Genomic DNA, 20,182 nt, shown 5'->3' with positions numbered 1-20,182 from the left:
CTTAGCTCAGAAACGGTTCAAACTTCCAACTTGGCAAAGGGAGGTATTAATAAAAAACTAACAATCCCCTAAGGAGATCATGAAAATGATTAAGCTAAATTCACAAGTAAAGGGTGAAATTTGGAACAGAAAAATTTGGTTCCTGAGAACTTCCTCTGCAAGCACAGAGGACACTGGATGGAACCAACGTGGCTGCTGAGAGGTGGTGGTGGTGGTAGCTGAGGTTCCTGACACACCTCAGGAACAGAATTTTCCTTATTGAGCAGATCTGCTGATGGTCACATACCCTGGCTGCCTCCCCAGCTCTGCTCTGCCCACAGCACAGACAAAACCCACTGCTGGGGGCTTGTGACACACCAGGATGGGGAGGAACCTCCAGGTGTCTCCACCTGCCCCCAAACACCCACCAAGGGCACAAGGTCCATGGAGACCCCTCCCAGCCCCTGCACACACAGACCAGGAAAGGCCACTGCCAAGAAATGCTCTGCTGACAGAAAAAAAGATTTGGGTTTTTATTTCTTTTCCCCTGACCCATACTTCTCTGGAGATATGAAGCTTAAACAACTCAACATTTAAGGATCATCAACAAAAAAAAAAAAAAAAAAAAAAAAGTCACAAATAGCTGTATTTTAAAAAATTGCTTTAACATTTTAAACCCTCAAATGTCACCCAAAATAACTGCAATCAGCTTGAAAAATGTTATTTTTCACTTTGCAGATGTCCAGTGCAGGGCTTATGTCTTGCTTTCAAACAGCATCATCTCAGCCTTGCAATGGAAACTTCTTTCTTAAGAGAGGCTTAGGGACTGGAGAGGGAGAGATGCTCCAAGCACAAGGGAACTGAAGGCCATGGCACTCTGTCCTTAGGGCCAGGGAGCCCCAGAAAGGGCCTCTGGGTCACAGAGGGACACAAAAGCCACCAACCACTTCCAGCAAGAGCAGAAGGAACAAACACAACCCCACATGGAAGGGCAGTGAACCTGCTTGGGGCATTCACATCCTCTGAAAAATCCCCTCACCCAGGATTCTTCTCCTGGGAAGCTGAGAAGCCTCAGAGAAAAGGAAAACAATTCTGATCTCATTTGCTTCTCCTGTGTTGTGCTCATGTGGAATGTGTTTGGAGATTGTTTACCCACAGGTGATTGTTCCATTGCATTCTGCTGGGAGTTGTTTTCACTCTTTGGCCAATCAGGGCCAGGCTGTGTCAGGACTCTGGAGAGAGTCAGGAGTTTTCATTATTATCTTTTTAGCATTCAGTAAGTATCCTTTCTGTATTCTATAGTATAGTATAGCATTCTTTAATATAACATATATCATAAAATAATAAATTAGCCTTCTGAAAAGATGGAGTCAGATTCATCATTCCTTCCTTCATTGTGGCACCTCACAAATACAATAAATACCTGCTGCTGCTGTGTGCCCTGCTCCAGCCCCTCCTAGCAGTGAGATAATCTGGCCTTTAAATAGGGATCATAGCACCTGACCCCAAAGCTGCCAAGCAAGGGAAAGCAGTGTATGCCAGGTGTTGGGGTGAGATGGCCTCTCAATACCTGCTAGGTTCTGAAAAGGCTCTTATGTGTTAGATCCACCCCTTTTTTAATACTATGAGGACAAAACGGCACTTATGAGGGAAAGGAGCATAAAAAAGGTAATAAACACTTAATGATCCAATAATTGGTTATATCAGAGTAATCACTGTTCAGTAATTAACTCCCATTCCTGCTTGCTCATTTGATATCTTCTGTACCCTTTGATAGGTTCCTGTGAATATCAGCATTCCTTAGAAACTCTTACACTGAAACCTTTTGATGAAGCTAAAAAGCAATGACACCATTAATCACTGCACACGTCCCAGTGGCTTTCAGGCTCCATCTGAGACAGGGCCTTTCCTCCCTGCACATCCCTCCTCTGCTGCCTCCAGCACAGCCCCTTGGCCCTACAATTTGAGATTTTCTCCCTTGCTTCTTCATGTTCCCAGGAAAATGAATTAGCTGTACATTTTCTGTGCCAAAGGGTTAGTGGGAAAGCACACCGACCTAAAATTACATCTTGGAAGATAACAAAAAATAATTACATTGCAGTGTCACGGAAGAATCCAGGGAACAGCTGGCATGTCGTTGTAATGTAAAAGTAGAATTAAACTCAGGTTAGTGTCACTTCCAACTAACTGCCCAGGGTAAGCAAGAGCAGACAGGCACAGGCTTTCTGCCACAGCCAGTCCTTCCTCGCCCCAGGCAGCAAAGCTCTGGGGCCAGCTGAGTGTGCTCACTGCTGATCTCCACCATGGCACTCCCAACACAGCTCAGGCACAGGGGAAAGGGCTGTCCCTGACAGAATGCCAGATGATCAGCTTTATCCACACAGGTACCTCTCCAGCCCTAAAGATGCTAGAGCTAAAGATCCCTAGACTTCCAGGTCCTAAATCTAACCAACTGTGACAAGTATTTTAAGACAAACTCATATAATGAAAGGAGGCTTCATTTATGGTCTTTAAACTTTAAAAAATGTATTTCACAATTTACTTCTCTAGAGTAACAGCTCTGTGATTTAACTGCTCTAAGTTTGTTTAAGAAAAATGATGATATAGAAATGCTGACTCCAGTTTTTTCCAAAGTAATAGATATCATTGCCTGCAGGGAAAAAAAAGCTAAATTTGAGTTACTCTCTTTGGGTTGGATTTTTATCTCTATCACATCAATGCAGAGCCAAAGTAAATCCATGGTATTTCCTTATAGTCCACATTTATTGCAGTGAGACATTTGTTCAATCAGAAGTTCTTTCTTGAGACAAATATCTACTGAACTTAAAACTAGTCAAGCTATTTTCCCTCCTTTAGTCTGTATTTACAAATCCTTTACCCTATATTTATTTTCAGATGCCACCATTTTATACCAAATCAGATCAGCTGCTTGCAGTGGAGCTGCCTTTGGCTGCCAGGCTCTGAGTATGAGGTGCTTTTCTTCCAAAACATAAACACACTTCCATCAGCACAAACCACAGAGCAGTAACTTCTGCCTCAAAGGTTTTAAAAATCAGGGGGCACAGAAGGGTACAGAAGAAAAAAAGAATGTTCAGAAGTCAAATATTCTGCCCCAGTTGTCAATACTATGCAAAATGCTGGTATTGCAAAATTGTATTTTTAACTGCTGCTATATAAATTAATGGAGGCCAGTTAGCTCAAGGAATGCTGATACTGAACATGAAATATCAAGTTAAACAAAACCACATGCATGGAGCACTCAGTTCTGCCCTGCACAGGCCAGGGGGATTTCCCAAAGCACAGTGAGCTGGAGCCACAGCGTTTGCAGATCTGAAGCAGAGGGATTGTGAGCCCTTTGTATGTTACTCATGCACTTCAAGGCATTAGTAGTGATGGGAAGGGAGGGAGACAGGGAAACAGATTGAAAGGGGCAGGAAAATTAGAGAGAGCTCCTTGCCATTAATGGAAAAATAACTACAGAGTGTTGTAGCAGATTTCTCCTCTTTTGTATGCATAGGAATATTTATTTAATCAATGTTCTGTAACAAAACAGGCCTCTGGTGAGCTATTGTGGAGAGCAAATTCCATTCAGAGAGTGGTGATTTGAATCTTGCCACCTGTTTAGCTGCTTCTGGAGAAAGCAGCAATATGTGGTGGGATGGGAAGGTGTGTGCCCAGGGAGAGGAGGAAGCACCCTGCAGAAGCTTTCCCAAGAAATCACCCAAAGGAATGCCACTTGCCAGGGAAATCTTGATGACTTGACACCACCAGGACTTGTGCAAGCCAAGCTGCAAAGTTCACCATTTCTCTTAGGGAGGGATAAAATTCAATCCCATACAGCAGAGACTCCTGATGCTGTGTCCAAAACTGTGCTTGAATCCAAACTCATCCAGCTAAGGGATGGAACAAAAGGCTCATGCCAGTGAGTTATTTCAGTCCCACAGTTACCAGTGGCCCCCAGGCAAGCTCTGCTGGGCTTTTCCAGCATAGCCAGGGATGCCCCAGCACGTGGCCACTCCTGCATCCCACAGGATGATGCTGAGCTGCATCACAAGGCAGAGCTTGGAACATGCCTTGGCCCTGTAGTTCCAGGAGCTGTCCAACCAGATTCCATCTCCTGAAGGCCCCAAACCAAAAAAAACTCCCAAGCCACTCTCCCAAGCTTCTCCTCAAAATAAACAATTATTTAAAAACAAGCCACTGTTAGGGAGGTTCTTATTAAAGGTGTGTTTCTGTACACACCTTATAATATCCTGCTCCTGACTGCAGTTCAGCATGCCCTAATGGTAAGTGCACTGTGCTATGGTTTTTAACACACTCAAACACTTTCTGATTTAAACATCTGCATAAATAAGTCCTTAAATAACGCCCTCACAAAGGCCCACAGCAAAACCTAGGGATATCAGAGGGAGCTTCTCACTAGACTCTTTCTTTCTCCCTTCTGCACTGTTTGCTGCAAAACCACACCACATACATGAATTTTGTGTTCACCTTACACAAACCTTATGGGAAATCAGCTTTGCTCTTTAATTTGCTACACCAGGATTAAAAAATCCTGCATTTATTTATTTTTGTAGGCCAGCTAGTACCAGAGATATACCAGTTTTATGACATATTATACCTGCAGACCCTGGCAATAATGACAGAACTAATTTGCTTATCACCATCACAGCTGCCAGAGTTAGTAATACATCCTTTAACATTTCTTATAGGGAGAATGAGAGTTTCTTCCCTATTCTGCAATGGATTTAAGGGAGAAATATTACCATAAATAGCCATGGCACCCACCACAGCTGGGATATATAATGTTGTAAGTGATTTAAAACTGAAGCAAGCCATAACTGAGCAACACCAACTTTTACACACTTAATAATCGTAACAGTATAAAGAAAGATAAAGCATTAATCAGAATTTCCTTGTGTTACCCTTCACATCAGATTTCCTTAATGAAGGCTGTTGTCAGCAATTTTAAGGCAAAATTATAGCTTTATTTTAAAAGGTGGTTGACAACAAAAAAAGTGCTTTCGGTTATTTAAATAAGTGTTCTAGGCAGGTCCCTGCTACATGTGTACAGGCACTGGTGCTTTATTGTCCTACAGTAAAATTATGTAGATATTTTATGTTAACCACTTACTATTTCAGCACCCTGCAGATGCTAATTAAGTAGCCAGGCAAACTCAGAAGAGGGACAATATTATTAAACCTATTTTGTGGACAGAAAAACTCAGCTACAGCAAAACTAACACTCCAGCTCAAGGTGATCCCTAAGCACATATCTTGACTTCACACTAAATCCTACCTCACACATCAGCATTGTCCCCACATGCCTGCTCTTCTCAGTCAAGAAACCCAAATCTGCAGCTTGGATCTCAGGTCCCCAGAGATACACATGGATCCAATCCCAAATCCATCCCTACTCAGCACAAGCCCAGAGCAGCTGCTCACACGGTGGGGAGGGAGTGACTGCACCAAGGTTACCAAGGATGGCTGTGACAGCACAGAAACCAGCCCCTGCCTCTGAAGGACAGGCTCAGCACCTTCATTAAAAGAGTGTTTGTTGGAGGGAAAAGAGGTATCAAAGAGTTGTTTTGGAAACAACCTGTGCAAATCCAAACACACCAGCAAGTGCACGTGGTGAAGGTGGCCATGGGAGAAAAACGCCCCCATTGGCCTCAGGGCCCCAGATAGGCAGAGCACAGAACTGAGCAGGCTGCAAAAAGTAACCCAAAAACAGTAATAAAACTAAAATAGAAGGATCTTCTTTATGTGTATTATCCCTTCCACTCTCTAGCTTTCCCCTTTAGATGGTGTAGGAGCATGAGCACCACTCCAGGCTGGGGACATGTGCCATGTCCATGCCATGGGCATCCCATGATGAGAATGCTGCACAGGCCCTGGCTGACAGAGCCACTGCAGACCTCCAATCACCCCAGAAAAGCCACACCTCAAACTGTGAAGACAGAAAAAGAGGTAAAAGCTGAACAGATTGCCCTGCGCTCCAAAATGTGTGGAACTGTGCAGTGTAAAATGAACACAAAACAAATACACAAAATGTTCAGAGTAGCAGCCCAGCATGGAGGACTTACAAAAAAAAAAAACCACTTAAATTTTCAAAGCCAGTGTTGTGGGGTTTACATTCTGTGTATTTTTCCATGTTGCCATTGCAAGTGGCATTTCCTGATGAGATAATTTGTCAGTGTGGATGGTGAGCCCCGACCAACACGATGCAGGGTGAGGTGTGGCCATGGCCCTTAGACAGAGCTGCAGCTCATACCATGCATGAGACACCTCCTTCCCCAAGCATTTGAAAGGATCTTACATCAGATATTTTCAATAAATAAACACTAACCTGCAACATACACCAACACACTGCAGTGCAGCCTATCCTCATGAAAACGTGGTGACCCACACTCTAACACTGTAATCTAATCCTTGAACTAAAGACAGTTTAATGCCTTTACAAATCCATATGTTTTCTAATACCACCATTGCTGTCAGCAGACTACAGGAGCGCCTCTTTGAAGATGGAAGGAAAATGACAAAGCACATCATTGTGAAGGCAATTATATGCTGCAGTAACCATTTTACAATGGCCCATATGGGCTGTATTTCAACAACGCAATTTCCAAATCTGCCTTAGCAAACATATATCTCTGTCCCAATCCCAGGTAGATTTTGCAAAACAAAATAAGACTGCAGCCAGAACAAATCGAAAATATGGATAACAGATGTAAAAATATGCCAACAAGGACACCAGAGCAATTTTTTGTTAGAGTACCAAACAAAGAGAGCAGCCATAGCAGACCTCACGAGGCCATTCACAGCAAAGCTGCCCATTCAAGGGACTTAGAGACCTGGGTTTCTCAGAAATCTGATTATACACTCGTGTGCTCTCCTATGCAGCTGCCCAATTCACTGCTGCAGCCACAGCCCATCCACCTCCCCAGGGACCACAGGGCAGGGGAGCTGCACTCCCAGTTTAGAAGCTAAAATCAGACATGAACTGAGGCTGTGCTTGCTTACTCCAAATCCTCTCTGACATCCAGGACCAGGCCCTAAATAAAGGGAAACAAGGGGAAAAAAACCAACAAAAAACCCCAAAAAACAAGAAGACCCACAGAACCTCTCTTGTCCTTGCCCTTGTGAGGGCAGTTTCAGAGGCCTGCTCTGTTCACCTTGCTGCCTGTGGTGGCTGGGGCCATGCCAGCAGCATCAGCTCCAGCAGCCCCAGGGCTGCTCTCTGCCTGCTTCCTTAGGAGGCACAGAGCTGTGAAACTGCAGCTCCAACCCAAAATCTCTGCCTCCAGTTGATGGAGAAAAGCAGGAGCCAGAGCTGAGGAGCAGCCTTCACAGGACAAAACTGTGCAAAAGCTGTACTCTAGTGAAATGGGAGTTTCATTGTGTTCTTTCCAGCAGTCCTCTGCAGTGGTTCATTGCTTTTGAAGGCTCTGCAATGGGTGCCTGGTCTGGGATATCTCTGTGCCAGTGCCATAGTTTTTATGGGGCTCTGGGGCCACACTCAGGCCCTACAGGCAGGATCCAGGCTGCAGGACACCAGTTGGACAGTTCTGCATGTATTAGTAGCAGCAATAAAGACAGGAACAGACATGAACATACTTCTCCTTCTCCTAGAAGTGAAAATAGTAATAAAAAATTCTTAAGCTGCCTATAACAAAGACAGGAATGGTAAGGGTGAAAGCTTACAAGTTCATTGCTAATTCATTAACAACAAACTGTCTGCATCAAATATCTTACATTTCAATGCCAAGGGCAACAAGCAAAGGAACACATGCACAGCATGGAGCAAAAATCACCAACAGAAGGGAAACATGGAGCTGGGTGTTCAGTAGCCAGGTCCTGGAAAGTGCATGATCCAGGTCTTATCATTGTCAGCTCCTCAAAATGATCTAGTGAATCTGGGCAAAAGCATTTCAAAGACTTTAATCCATGTGAAATATTACTTCCTGGAACCGGAAATTCAATCCCTAGCAATGAAAACAAAAGCACACTCATAAATGCACCTTTCAACTCGGCCAATATAGTCATATTTGGGCTCATGCTCTCTCAAAAAAATCCTTTACTCATTAATATAAAGTAAACTTGAAATGATTGCTATAATTGCAGTTAAAAAATTAATCATGTTTTGAGATAAATGCAGATAAAAGCATGTTTTACTAATTATCTTTTGAAGCTTTGGCTCATGAAAGATTAAAGGTGGAAGAAAAGTTGTTGAAATATTGAAGACAAAAAATCCTACCATTTGAAATCACTTTGAAGCCATGTACCTTGTATGAGTGATCCTTAATGTCCAGATGCACTAAAAAAGGAGTCTCTTTAATTCAGAAGTCTAACAAAACATGCCAATTGGAGTTTTTATGCCATCAGCTCCCTGGAAATTGGTGCATTTAGCAGCCCCCACTCTGCATAATTCCAGACCATAATGGGATTTTCTTGTGGTTTATCCCCAGCTGGGACAAAAAACTTCAAGCTTAAATTCAAAACTGAGTTCCAGAATTTCAGGTTTCATTGAACTCTCCAGAGCTCCCGTAGTATCAACCCACTTATAACTAGTTTTACATATCTAAGCAACCATCTGAGGAACCCACAAAAGATAGCACTTTTCCCACTCAGGGAGGAGGAGCTGGAGGCACAGACATCAGGGTTTAGCAGAAGACCCTCATCACCAGCCACAGGGTTACTCACAAGCCACATGAAGACTTGTTCGTGTCCCCAGGCACTGAGAGGAATGCAGGTTATCTGGGGTGTGAATTCCCCAAAAGCAAGGCTGGCATTTCCATTCACAGCCCTGGAACTAACAAGGCAAATAATTCCCTTCCTGCTCCATACCACCAGCCTATTTGACATCAGCAGTTTGCAGCCTGAGCGTTAATTAGGAGAGCAGATCTATTGACCACAGGCTGAAATGGATGTCCACAACTCCACTGGAAATGTTTTAGGCTTCTGCAAATTGAAACAAGTTGAAAAATACTCTTAGGTAAAATTCCTAAGCAACTTTATAGCCATTTCAAAGACCTAGTAACGATTTCCATCAGATCTGAATTGGTGCAAAAGGATAAATTTTAGAAGTTTGCACCTGCAGCATGACAGAAGCAAAGCCTGTTGTTACAGGGCAGTTTTCAAAAAGCATTGAACTGTGCTCAAAAGCTACAGAGTGTCAATGTCAAGGACTCTTCAGTGCCCTGGAGCTTCAAGAGTCAGGGCAGATCTGAAATGGAGCAGCTGCCACCTCTTTGCTGAGGGAAGGGTCCCACTGTAAAGAACATTATTCCCCAGCTGCACAGCCCCCTGCCCTGCACTTCTCCTTGCTCCTTTCCCCTCACCCCGCAGCCTTTAACCCTCTGCCCATCACAAAGCATGGTGACACCAAATTCTTAAATTCTACCCTTGCTGCAAACCTGAGCAGGGCTAGGTAAATGATTGAATAGTTGGGTTTTTCATAACCACACATCCAAGGAAATTTGCCAATGTCTTTTTATTTGCATATCTGGCAGACTGCCCCAGACAACTAATACATAAGTGACAGCGTACAGGTGTATTAGTTTAGAGTTTGCCTTTAATCTAGAGGTGTCAATTTGCTTCTGTTTTAATTACATCCATCTTGATATGTTATTACAACCTCATGAAACTTCTTCATTATGTGAATGGCTATAAATACATACACATGACAAACAGTTGTTATAAATTTTCTGGTTCAGCAGTGGAGGCACAATATCTTAGCCCACACATCATGTTCATTTCAAATTGCAGTTCTCCCTCTCTTCTCTACCCCACTCCATTCCCTTCCTTCTCTTTTCTTTCATCCAATACCAAAATATTTCCCCCCTACATTTAATGGATTCTCTAATATATACTAGTAGCAGCATCCCAATACAAATACTCTCAGCTTAGGGAGCTGTTTCAGCCCAGTGTGTTCTGAGATGTCTGTTTGTCATTAGGCAAATATAAGGAGATTGCACTGAGGCCTTATAAACATGCAAAAATCCTCTTTTGTAGCTAGATAATTCACAGAGTTTTTCAATACACATTCTGAGGTTGAAAATTTGGCTAATCCATCCACCAGATGTATCTTTATGATCCCAGAACTCATTAAAATTTACTTTTTTTCCCTCTTTTTTAAAAGTCCAGCAGACTCAGCTGTTGAGCTACATTAATTGCATTTTTATTTTTTTTCCATAGTTAAAATGACTAATGCTAGCAGAGTCACTGCCTACAAGCACAATAGCCAGACAGTAAAAATTAGTAGGACTTCTAATCGTTCAGTAATATCCAAATCCCATAAAATTAAGAGAGGCAATTTGTCCTCTCAAAACAGATGGTTTTGATTTTCAGTATTTATTTTGAATTTTCTTTAAGGGGAGAAAAGAGAGGAGAAGAGACACAAATTCATACCAAAAGATTCCATTCAAAGGTCAAAGTGCCCTTGACATGCATTAAACCCCACAACACCAACAGAGTCACAACATAAATCGTCCCCAACAGCAGCACTTCTTCCTTGCCTTCTCACCACACAGACCCCTCGGAGGTCAAAACTCCTTTCAGTGCCTCAGCCCCCCAGCAGTGCCCTCTCTGATGGATGCCAGCCCATGCCAGCCATGCCCATCTATCTGGAGCAAGCTGGAGCGCGTGTGTTACCCGGCCCCTGCAACAGCAGCATCTCCCAGCTCCTTCCCCTGGGCAACAGATCCCAGGCTCTGGAGGACCCCTGGAAAACACTGATGGGACCCTCTGGAGGCACGTGGTGCTAAACACCTGGATGTGCAGGAGACAAGAGCAAGGTGACAGAAATCATCAGGAGCCACGTGAAGACCAAAGCCACATTCCTGGCTACAAGTCAGGTTCTTTGGCCACCCCTCCACCATTCCCATCATCCATGTAAGCAAGGAGCCAGGTCCTTCAGCCACCTATCCTCTATTCCCACCTTCTGCAGCAGTAGATGTCTCATAAAGACAAAAAAATTAAACAGATTATCAGACTGAAAGGTCCTCAGTCACTTAGGACTTCCAGAGAGAAAATAAACAAAAATCAGTGCCAAGAGCAATTATCACCATGTTTGTAACTCATCTCAGTCTCAGAAATAGGAAATGGTGTGCAAACAACAAAACACAGGCTGTCAGGATTGCCAGGAGGGAGAAGTTTCACCACACAGGTTTCGTACCTTGCTGTCCTGTACCCAAGAGCCACCCAAGTGTGGTCCTGGAAAAGTCAGTGGCAACAATTTCTGTCTCACTGGTTCCACTTCACAGGCAAGGAATTAAAATGCCTTTACTACACCAGGAAGGTGAGTTAGGAGCAGCTGTAGGACACTCTAGAGCAACCTGGGTCCCCAAGGATGGGTCTCCTGGGACATGGTAACCCATACCTGCAACAGGCAACAGTGGCTCTGGATTCCACTGACAAGCAAGCAGGTACCTGCACCAGGTATTATCAGTGTCACACACTCTCCTCTAAAACACTGCTCCTCTCGCAGTCAGCCTGTGACAGAAAAAGGCTGCTCACAAACTTCCATTAATTTGGTCTGGATCTGACTACTTAATTTCATGGGAGTGTACAACATGTTTTAAAGTCTGATACAACTGTTAGCATTACTCCACAACACACAAATACCTCCTCAGAATTTCAGCCACCCAAATGTTAATCTAACCTAGAACCTCCTGGTGCCTACCTCTGTCTGCTTCTGGTGTTCACTGTCATCCTGCACCACCCACAAACCTGCTCCAGGTGGCTTCACACAAATGATGCTCAGTACAGGGCTTGTCCCAAAGGCTGAAAGTGTTTGCCTCTTTCCATGAGCTCATCCAGCAAAGGACAAGTCCAAGCTTGTGTCTGGATGGGGAGGATAGGTTGACAGTAGTTTTATTCACAAACCATTAAGTCTCCTTTGGTACCAAATAAAAGTATGAAAAGAGACAATTTATAAGAGCACAAATTGTAGAGGAGAAGCAGCTTCCACTTTAGGAAGCTGGCAAACACATGTGAGACAGATTAAAGGGTGATCATTCCTGGAAAGAACACCGAGCTGAACTCCTGCATGGCTCTGAGTAACTGTTCCTGTGTGCAGCTGGTGCATTAATCATATCAGGAATATGTGCATCAGCCAGCATTACACAATCAGAAGTTCAGCCAGCCAGAACTTGGGCACATCAGATATCAGCACACCTCTGCACATCTCCCATGCCTTTGTCTCAGGACATTGTAAAAACAGCAGGACTGAGATGCACACCAAATACCAAGTAAACCCACATGGAGCACCATGATCAAATTAAACCTCCTGAGTAGAACCTTACAAACAGAATTGTGTGTGCAGGGCCAAGGGATAATCCACTTCTTTTGCTGACTTATTCCACCACTGCTGCACAGAGGATGACAGAACCAAAACTCTTGGCTATAGTATTTACCAGACTGAGGACATAACCTTTTGGTTAAAACCTTCTCTCTCCACCACATGGGTGTGTGAACTTCAGCAGCAGTGTTGCCAAGATACAAGGAGAAAAATCTCAAGACATTAAGGTAACACACTATTTAAAGGCAAACAGCACAGCAGAGCTGAGCTGGGGATCTGACAAATTGCCACTGCACGTTCTGCTGTTACAGCAAAACAAATCCCTACCTGCATTAGCCATTCCTCATTACTTACAAAGTGGATTTTCATATCCATTCTACAACAAAGGAGTTTAGAGGACTGTGATGTTCTGAAGTGGTCTTCACCATGGCTTGGCATTGAGTCAAAATGACAACAAACCGACTATACAAAAAAATGCACGCAGCTGGTAATTTGTGGCACATACAGAGCCAAACCCCAACAAGAACACAAGATACTGAACTGATAAATTATAAGGATGATGTACAAAAAGACAGAGAAATGTTGGAAGCAATTCTCTCTTGCAGAACCAAGGCAACAGTGCAGTTCAAGTGCAGGAAAACTGAGAGTTAAACATTTCCACATTTCAGCCTGCAACTTCCTAACTCCATTACCTTTTTATTAATTGCATTTGAGACTTCACTAAACTTGAGCTTGGGCTATTTTTAAAACCTATCTGACTCAACTTATTGTTGCTCAGAACAAAGATTAAACTTCTAATTTAGCTGCAGATAATTACAATGCTGCAGGTCAGACCCCCAGTGTAATGTGGTAGGGTGTCCCAGTCAAACTGATAGGTGTTCAGAAAAACCCCAAAAAACAAGAGTAGCAGAGCTAGGGGAAGGAGGGGATGATCTTCAGTGAGAGAGGAATCTTTCTGCCTTTCTCCCAGCTGAAGTTACCAGGATTAATGACTCCTTAAGTAGGGACAGATTTGGTTGAGTGTCTCCCCTTGGAACTGACAGCAGGGCTCTCACCAAGGAACATTTTTGTACACAGCAATGGATCTTTCCTGAAACTTCCACTTTTGGTAACAACATCCCCCTCTGGCTCTCTGTGTTCCCATACAGTCCCTGCTATTTCTGTATTGATCTCAGTGTTGTAAGTCAATCTTTCAATTACTCAGACCCTTGATGTCTTTCTGATGATTTTTCTTGCCTTTCCCTAATGATCATTTTCCTTCCAAGTTCCTGATCCTTTACCCTTATTTTATAAATCATAGAATCATATAACTGTTTAGGTTGGAAAAGGCCTCAAAGATCAGAGAGTCCAAGCATTAACTCAGCACAGCCAGCCCCACTGCTAACCATGTGTCCAAGTGCCACATCTACACTTCTTTTAACTCTCTCCAGGGATGGCGACTCCACCACTGCCCTGGACTTTACACTCCCTCAGTGCCAGCAAAAGCCCCAGGTATTTAATCAGAAAGGGCTTCCTTACTCCCCCAAATAGCAGGAAAAAAAAGATGCCAAGATAAGGGAGGATAAGGGTGTCTTTTGTCTTTTGATGTGCGGCGAATTTCTCGTTAGTGCTAATCTTAAAGAGCGGTGCTAGTGGAGATTAATTGAATCACATTCATCTAAAAGAACTTGTCCTTATAGTTTAAACTCTTCCTTCTTCAACTCAAGGCCATTGTGCCTCCTACTACCACCTATGGGAATGGCAAAAATCCCCACCTTCATTACATGGTTACCTTCAGGAGCTTAAAAGAATATTTATGCAACAATCTCAATCCTTGGTCATTATATGCCCGAAGAGACAGCTTCAGCTCTCCACCAGCTACTGAAATCAGCTGGAGTTAGGCGTGCCTTGCCTCCCAGAAAGGTAGCAGGCTTTTCAAAATAATTTAAAAGTATCTTTAAAGTATTCAGGTACCCAAATGACAGCCACATCTGTTTCAAACCTCACCCTAGACATTCCTTTTGTGGAATATGCATCCTGCTGTTTTCAGTCCCACTTTCAGTCTGAGTTGCTGCTTTTTCAGGTCTGGTCACTGAGGTTTTCATCAAGATAGTCAGCTGCTCTGTCAAGGTTATCTCAAAATTTAATCTCAGGTCAGTTTACTGTTTCCTCTAAATACACAGTGAAAATAATAAATGCATCGCTTCGTATGATATCCCAGTGTCACACAAAACTTAATGCCTCTCCTCATCCCCAGATATCTTCATTCTTTTCTCTGCTGGTCTAAATCTGCAGACTTGCATGTGCAAACAGAGACTGGGACAAACACCTAAGCATCTAAGCAGTCAATAAACACAAGAAGGGCCACCAAGATTTGCTGACAGCACTAAACAAACATCTGATGTTATGATGCTGCTGTGGTAAGGCAGGAAGATCAAATTCCTTTTGAAATATGAAGGGATAGAGACAAGGCAGAACAAACCTGCCTGAAATCTCAAAGAATTTAAGCAAACAGGCTAATCAGGCCAACTAGAAGATTGGTGAGAAGAGAATGATTTGGGGAGGAAAAGCACACAGCAAGCCAAGCCATTCTGGTGTCCAGCTCAAAGCTTCTGCTGTCACACAGCCAAGCTATTTCTATTTTCAGTGGGCCATGCCTAGAGATGGGTATCACACACCAGTTATTAAAGCAAATTCCTGCATTCAGATGCATACACAGAGCCACACTGTCAGTGCACACAGACACACAACTGAGACCACAGGACCTTCAAAACCCTCCTGCTACTTGCACATTTTGTTTCTGTAGTGTCTCTATTTTAAAGCCCAGATCAGCTGTTAAGCTTTACTCCACCTAGTCTCATGCTATCTCTGCAACTTTTAAAAGTGCTGCAGCTAACATCTGCCTAAACCACACAAACACCATGGAACAATTGCTTAAAAATTATTTACACTAGGTGGATGGAATCATCTGACACAGAATTTGAAGCTCATTAAACAGCTCCTTGACAAATATTTGTCAGCATTTCTCATTTGTAATTAATTATATTGGGCTTTACCTGACGATAATTTAGCACGGTCTCAAAACAGACTAATGCCTGTGTGCTGAACAGAAATTAGCTCAGCAAATGCACACTGAGAAATTGTGACAGTTTTATGAAACAAGAATCCCCATTTAAATGCGAGTCCCCCGCTTCCCACCCCACTTCTATCTGGGCTTTATAAATATCTGTGTCCCATTTCAGGCTTGTCAGATGAGCTGCCTGAGTTGAAGCTAAACAAACATCCGCAGAAAAAACTCATTACCTTACTCAGTGTTCAGAAAACCTGAAACCAACTGCTTACTCCATAGGGATGGCCAGAGCTGACTCAGGAAACATCAAGTACTTCCCAGGCTTTAAGCCATCTTAACATTCAGGTCAGATTTCCTTTCTCATCACAGCAAACCATCCTCACCACGGCACGTCAACAGCCATGTCACGTCAGTCTGCTGCCTGGACACCTTTGCACCAGGGGGTAGGAGGGAGACAAACATCTGCCTGAAATCTCACCTCACCAGAGAGCTCTGCAGAAGCCTCCTTGCCAGCACTGCCAGGGCACATCATGGAGAAAGTCACTCCAATGGATTGATTTATCACATTCTGAGAAATGACCTTTCCCTGTCAAGCTGGTGTCTAAAATGCCCACCTGGGTTTGGAGAACCTCATGCTATTATTGCTGCTAACAAACACACCAGCAGGGCAGCACAGGCTCCTCCAAGCTGGGAAAAGCCACAGGTCACACTGGGCACACTGACACAGGTACAGAGGGTCTGTGCCTTCCTGCTTTTCCAGGCTGGCCATCTGGGGAGCTCAGGGCAGCAGCGTGTGAGGGACTGCTCTGGAGTGAACCACAGGGCTCGCTGCTGTCAGTCCAGCAAGGCCACTCACGGGACAATCTGGTGACCAATTGTAGGACCACATCTCAGCTGCTTTACTACACATCAAGGGTTGCTTTCTGAAGGTCAAGGCTCCAAAATGCTCCCCAGTGTAGGGCACAGGCCCCTTTTGCACACAGCTACATTGAAGTCTTGCAAGGCCAGGCAAGGATCAGTCGGGCCACATCTGCAATGACACTGGAATTGCTCAGCTGTCACTCCAAGAAGGAAAAAATCCACAGTGAGATCCCACTGTCTTCATTTAACTCCCTCTTCCTGTGTATTCCCCACACAAACATTAGAGACATCAAGGTACAGGGTGCCATAAATGCAGAGACAGATAACCAGGAGCAGATGGCCTCTATTTCAACACCAAACAATTTATACTTGAGAAGTATGACAAGGCTACTGACACCTGGACAGATAAGCAGTTCCCAGAGTGGGAGCTGGTTAAAGTTTTGCTTCAAGGGATGGGAACTTTTATCAACATAACCATAACAGATTAGATGACTCCTCCTGAAGTTACAGTGGCATGGGATCTGTGTTCTTGCACAGCACCTGTGTCCCTTTGCCATCCACAAGCTTCACACAACCTGGTATTTTGCACAGGTTGGGCTTTTTCAGTCACCCACCCCAACAAAAAGCAAAAGCATTTAGTAAAAATCATTTAGTAAAGGGTAAAAAGTAAAAGCCAATTTAGTAAAAGGTGAAGTCAAGCTGTGTGGAAGTTCTTGCTCCTCTTTTTGCAACTTGATACATAAGAAGGTCCTGGGGTGACACCTCACACCCCTACAGCTGCAAGGTTGTCCCCAGAAGTAGAGCTCAGCCTTGTCCCTGCAGGGTGGCTGTCCCCTCCTGCATGAGCCACCATCCACCCGTGTCCCCTCTTCTGAACCATGGCTTAGATCCTCCAGTGGGTGAAATGTTCTGCACTTTCCTTCTCACAGTTCTTCACACCAAGCAGACAAAACACTGTCTCTGCACCCTTTCAGCTGTGCTCAGCCCAAGAAAAGGCTGAAGTTCAAGCCCAAGGCAGGGGCTCAGAAAGTCTCATCTACATTCTGGGCACGAGTGTCTTCTGGAACCTGGGGAAAATCTCCATGGCCTCCAATGAGCTGGGGGCAGACCCACAGCATGACGTGTACTAACACCAGGACACCTCTCCACAGCACCCAAAGCTTCTTGACTCAACTCAAACACATTAACACCTAAACATCTCACCAAGGCTGAGGTATCTCACACCACCAGCCACTCACAACCTCCTCACCAACACCAGAGTCATAATAAAAACTTCAGGCTGCTGCATGCAACACACAGAGCAATTTCTGCCACACTGGGCTTGTGCCTTAAGACACCTTCATCTCCCTCTGATCTTCAGAAACAAGTTTCTCAACGTGCATACGGAGCTGCAGGAAAAAGCACCTAACAACGATTTTGTGACATTATTTCTTAACGCAGCATGAAATCGTTAGGTCAAAACGTGCCACCTATCACATGAACATTAAAAGTATGTCAAGTCTCAGTGTGCAAGCTATTGTTTTATCTGAATGTGATATTAGCTGGCAGAACTGGGTAATGTATCTGTGCTCCTTTTTAGTGATACAGGATTATGAGAGGATGCAAGTAGTAGCCATGCTTGGCTTGGCAAAGAGAGCACAGCAATTATTTTCAAGTAGAAAATAAACAAATAAGAAGTGAAACAGAATAAAGACATTTTCTAAAATGCCCTACCAAGTTCTAAACTTGCTCTTCGCTTCCTCTCCAAAAAGGACTACAGCCAAATTCTCAAGTCCTTATTCCCATAAAAATGCTTAATGACACAAACTAGGGCTTTGTTTGAGGAAAAGCAGAATTTTGTCAGAAACAGAAGCATACAAATTTCTCTCCTGCCAATAAACACATATTCACACTTTTGGTCCCTCTGGTTTGAGCAGGGCACTTATAGATAGGCTCACCAGGTGAGAAATGGTGGATAAATTGAATCTGGACATTACCTCAGCATTTGTTCCTTTTTGCCTACACGAGTCTAACACCAACCATGTGGAGGTTTGTTGGAGTGAACAAATCCTCCCTTAATTACACCAGAGTAAGTTCTGTTGGAGGCATAGTGTGGATGGATACAGGTGTAACCAAGGACAAAATCTGGCTACAAAACAAGAAACAAAATAAAACAAACAAAATCCTGAAAATCCACTAAGTATTCCTGGCTAAATATTTAAACGTCTTAAAACCTACACAGATTTTTTTTTTTTGTTAAACAATCAGCTTCACCTCCACATTTATTTTGACAGTTCATCATCGTTTCAGTTGTGCCTCCAGTGCACGTAAACCCAAATAAATCTGCTTTTCACCACAGCAAACTTCTCCCGATCAGAACTTGCAAACAACAAAGCCCTTCAAGCACACAGGCTGGAGCTCCCCTTCCATGGCAGCATCACCGCCACGACCCAGGCTGGGCTGACAGCGGTTCCACGCTCGCGAGTGGCTGAGCGGAGGGAGCACGGAGAGGCGAGGCCGGGCCGGGCGCAGGGAAGCGACGCCCGGGAAGCCCCGCGGGGCTTCGCCTCCCTCCGCCCGGCCTGGGCTCTCCCAGCCCCTCGGTTCGCGCTGGGGGATGACTCGAGCCGCCCAGCGCGGGGCCCACTCGTGACACGCCGGCAGGGAGCGCGGCAGGCCGGGCGCCCCCCGCCCGCAGCGGCACCGCCACTGCCCCGAGAAACACGCGCGGCCCCGCGGACACGAGTGGGCGGCCCCGCCGGGCCACGGCGGCGCGAGAAAAGTTTGATCCGTGGGAGGGGAAGGGAAGCGCCGCCGGGGGACCGCGCACAACTCCCCGCTGCCCGCGCGGGGGGATGGCCCCGGCCCCGCCGCCCGCCGGGAGCGGCGCGCCGGGCTGCAGGTGTCGGCGGCAGGAGGGAGAAGGGAGGGCAGCGGGGCACCCCGGGGACGGGGAGGGGGCGGCGGGACCGCCCCCGCGGGCACCCCCGGCGGGCCGGCCCGGGGACCGGGGTCAGGGGCGGGGGGGGTGTCCGGGGGGCGCCGCGGGGGCTCCCCCGCCGCTGCCCCCACACAATGAGGCGCACACAAAGCGCCGCCGCTCCTACCTCCAGCGCCTCGAAAGTGACGAAGCTGGACATCGCGAAACCGTCGATAATGTCCTCTTCGGCCGAGGAGGACTCCCGCCGCTTCCTCCGGGGGGGCCGCGGCCGGGACGGCGGCGGGGGCCCATTGTCTTCCTTCTCCGAGCCCGAGGAGGAGAGCGCGGCGGCCCCGGGGCCGGCGGCCCCGCCGGCGGCACAGCCGCGCCGCCCGCCTTTGGCTCGCCGCTCCCGGTCGCGCTGGGACCGCGATCGCCGCTTCTTCCGAAGCCCGTTGCATCGCGCCGGGCCATCCATGTCTCTCGCCGGCTCTCCCTCTCGCTCTCGTCCCCCCCCGCCCCACCGCAGCCACAAATCCGGCTCCCCCGGCGGAATAACGGGGGAGGGAGGGAGGGAGAGAGGGAAGGAGAAAGGGAGGGAGGGGAGGACAGCAAGGGGGTGGGGGGGATGAAAGAATCCGAGTGCGGTTCCACCACCACCAGCAGCAAGCACCAAATGTAAGAGATTCCTATAAGCGAGCCAAGGAAAGTAATGGCTGATCTCAGGTCGCCTTTGTAAAAAAAAAAAAAAAAAAAAAAAAAAAAAAAAAAAAAGCCACGGAGAGAAAGGAAAAAAAAAAAAGCCTCACCAAGCAGGCAATAAATCAGAATAGCGGAATGCTTTGATCAAGGGGCTGGGAGGGCGAGGATCTTCGAAAGAGAGGAAAAAAGGTTGAGAAGAAGGGGGGAAAAAATAAAGAAAGGAGACCCGCTGGAAGGAGGGAGCTGAGAGTATTTCCTTGCACAAAATTTATTTTCTTTCTTCCTTTCCTCCCCAACTAAAAGAAGTTCCAGGGGGGGAAAAAATATATATGTAGATGTACAGAACTCCCTTTCTGTCTGCGTGTGTGTGTGTGTGTGTGTGTGTGCAGGG

The 20,182-nt window shown here is 45.5% G+C and overlaps 1 protein-coding gene across 6 annotated transcripts in view; it reads right to left on the bottom strand.

The window, feature by feature from the left end:
- Nucleotides 1–19,800, bottom strand: part of AUTS2 (activator of transcription and developmental regulator AUTS2) — an 807,993-nt gene extending 788,193 nt beyond the window's left edge. For 2 of the 6 annotated variants that reach the window (XM_077188841.1, XM_077188846.1), the window contains exon 1: nucleotides 19,277–19,799. In XM_077188841.1, coding sequence (XP_077044956.1) covers nucleotides 19,277–19,567 — 291 coding nt within the window. In that variant the 5' untranslated portion in view covers nucleotides 19,568–19,799. Of the gene's footprint in view, nucleotides 1–19,276 lie in introns of all 6 variants that reach the window. The other 4 variants (XM_077188844.1, XM_077188847.1, XM_077188843.1 and 1 more) reach the window with 3 other exon arrangements.
- Nucleotides 19,801–20,182: the final 382 nt, after the last annotated feature.

Source organism: Agelaius phoeniceus, chromosome 20 (assembly GCF_051311805.1).
Source record: "Agelaius phoeniceus isolate bAgePho1 chromosome 20, bAgePho1.hap1, whole genome shotgun sequence".
Taxonomy (NCBI): Eukaryota; Metazoa; Chordata; class Aves; order Passeriformes; family Icteridae; genus Agelaius; species Agelaius phoeniceus.
The sequence above is the reverse complement of the archived record's forward strand: the minus strand, read 5'-3'. Positions and strand labels throughout refer to the sequence as shown.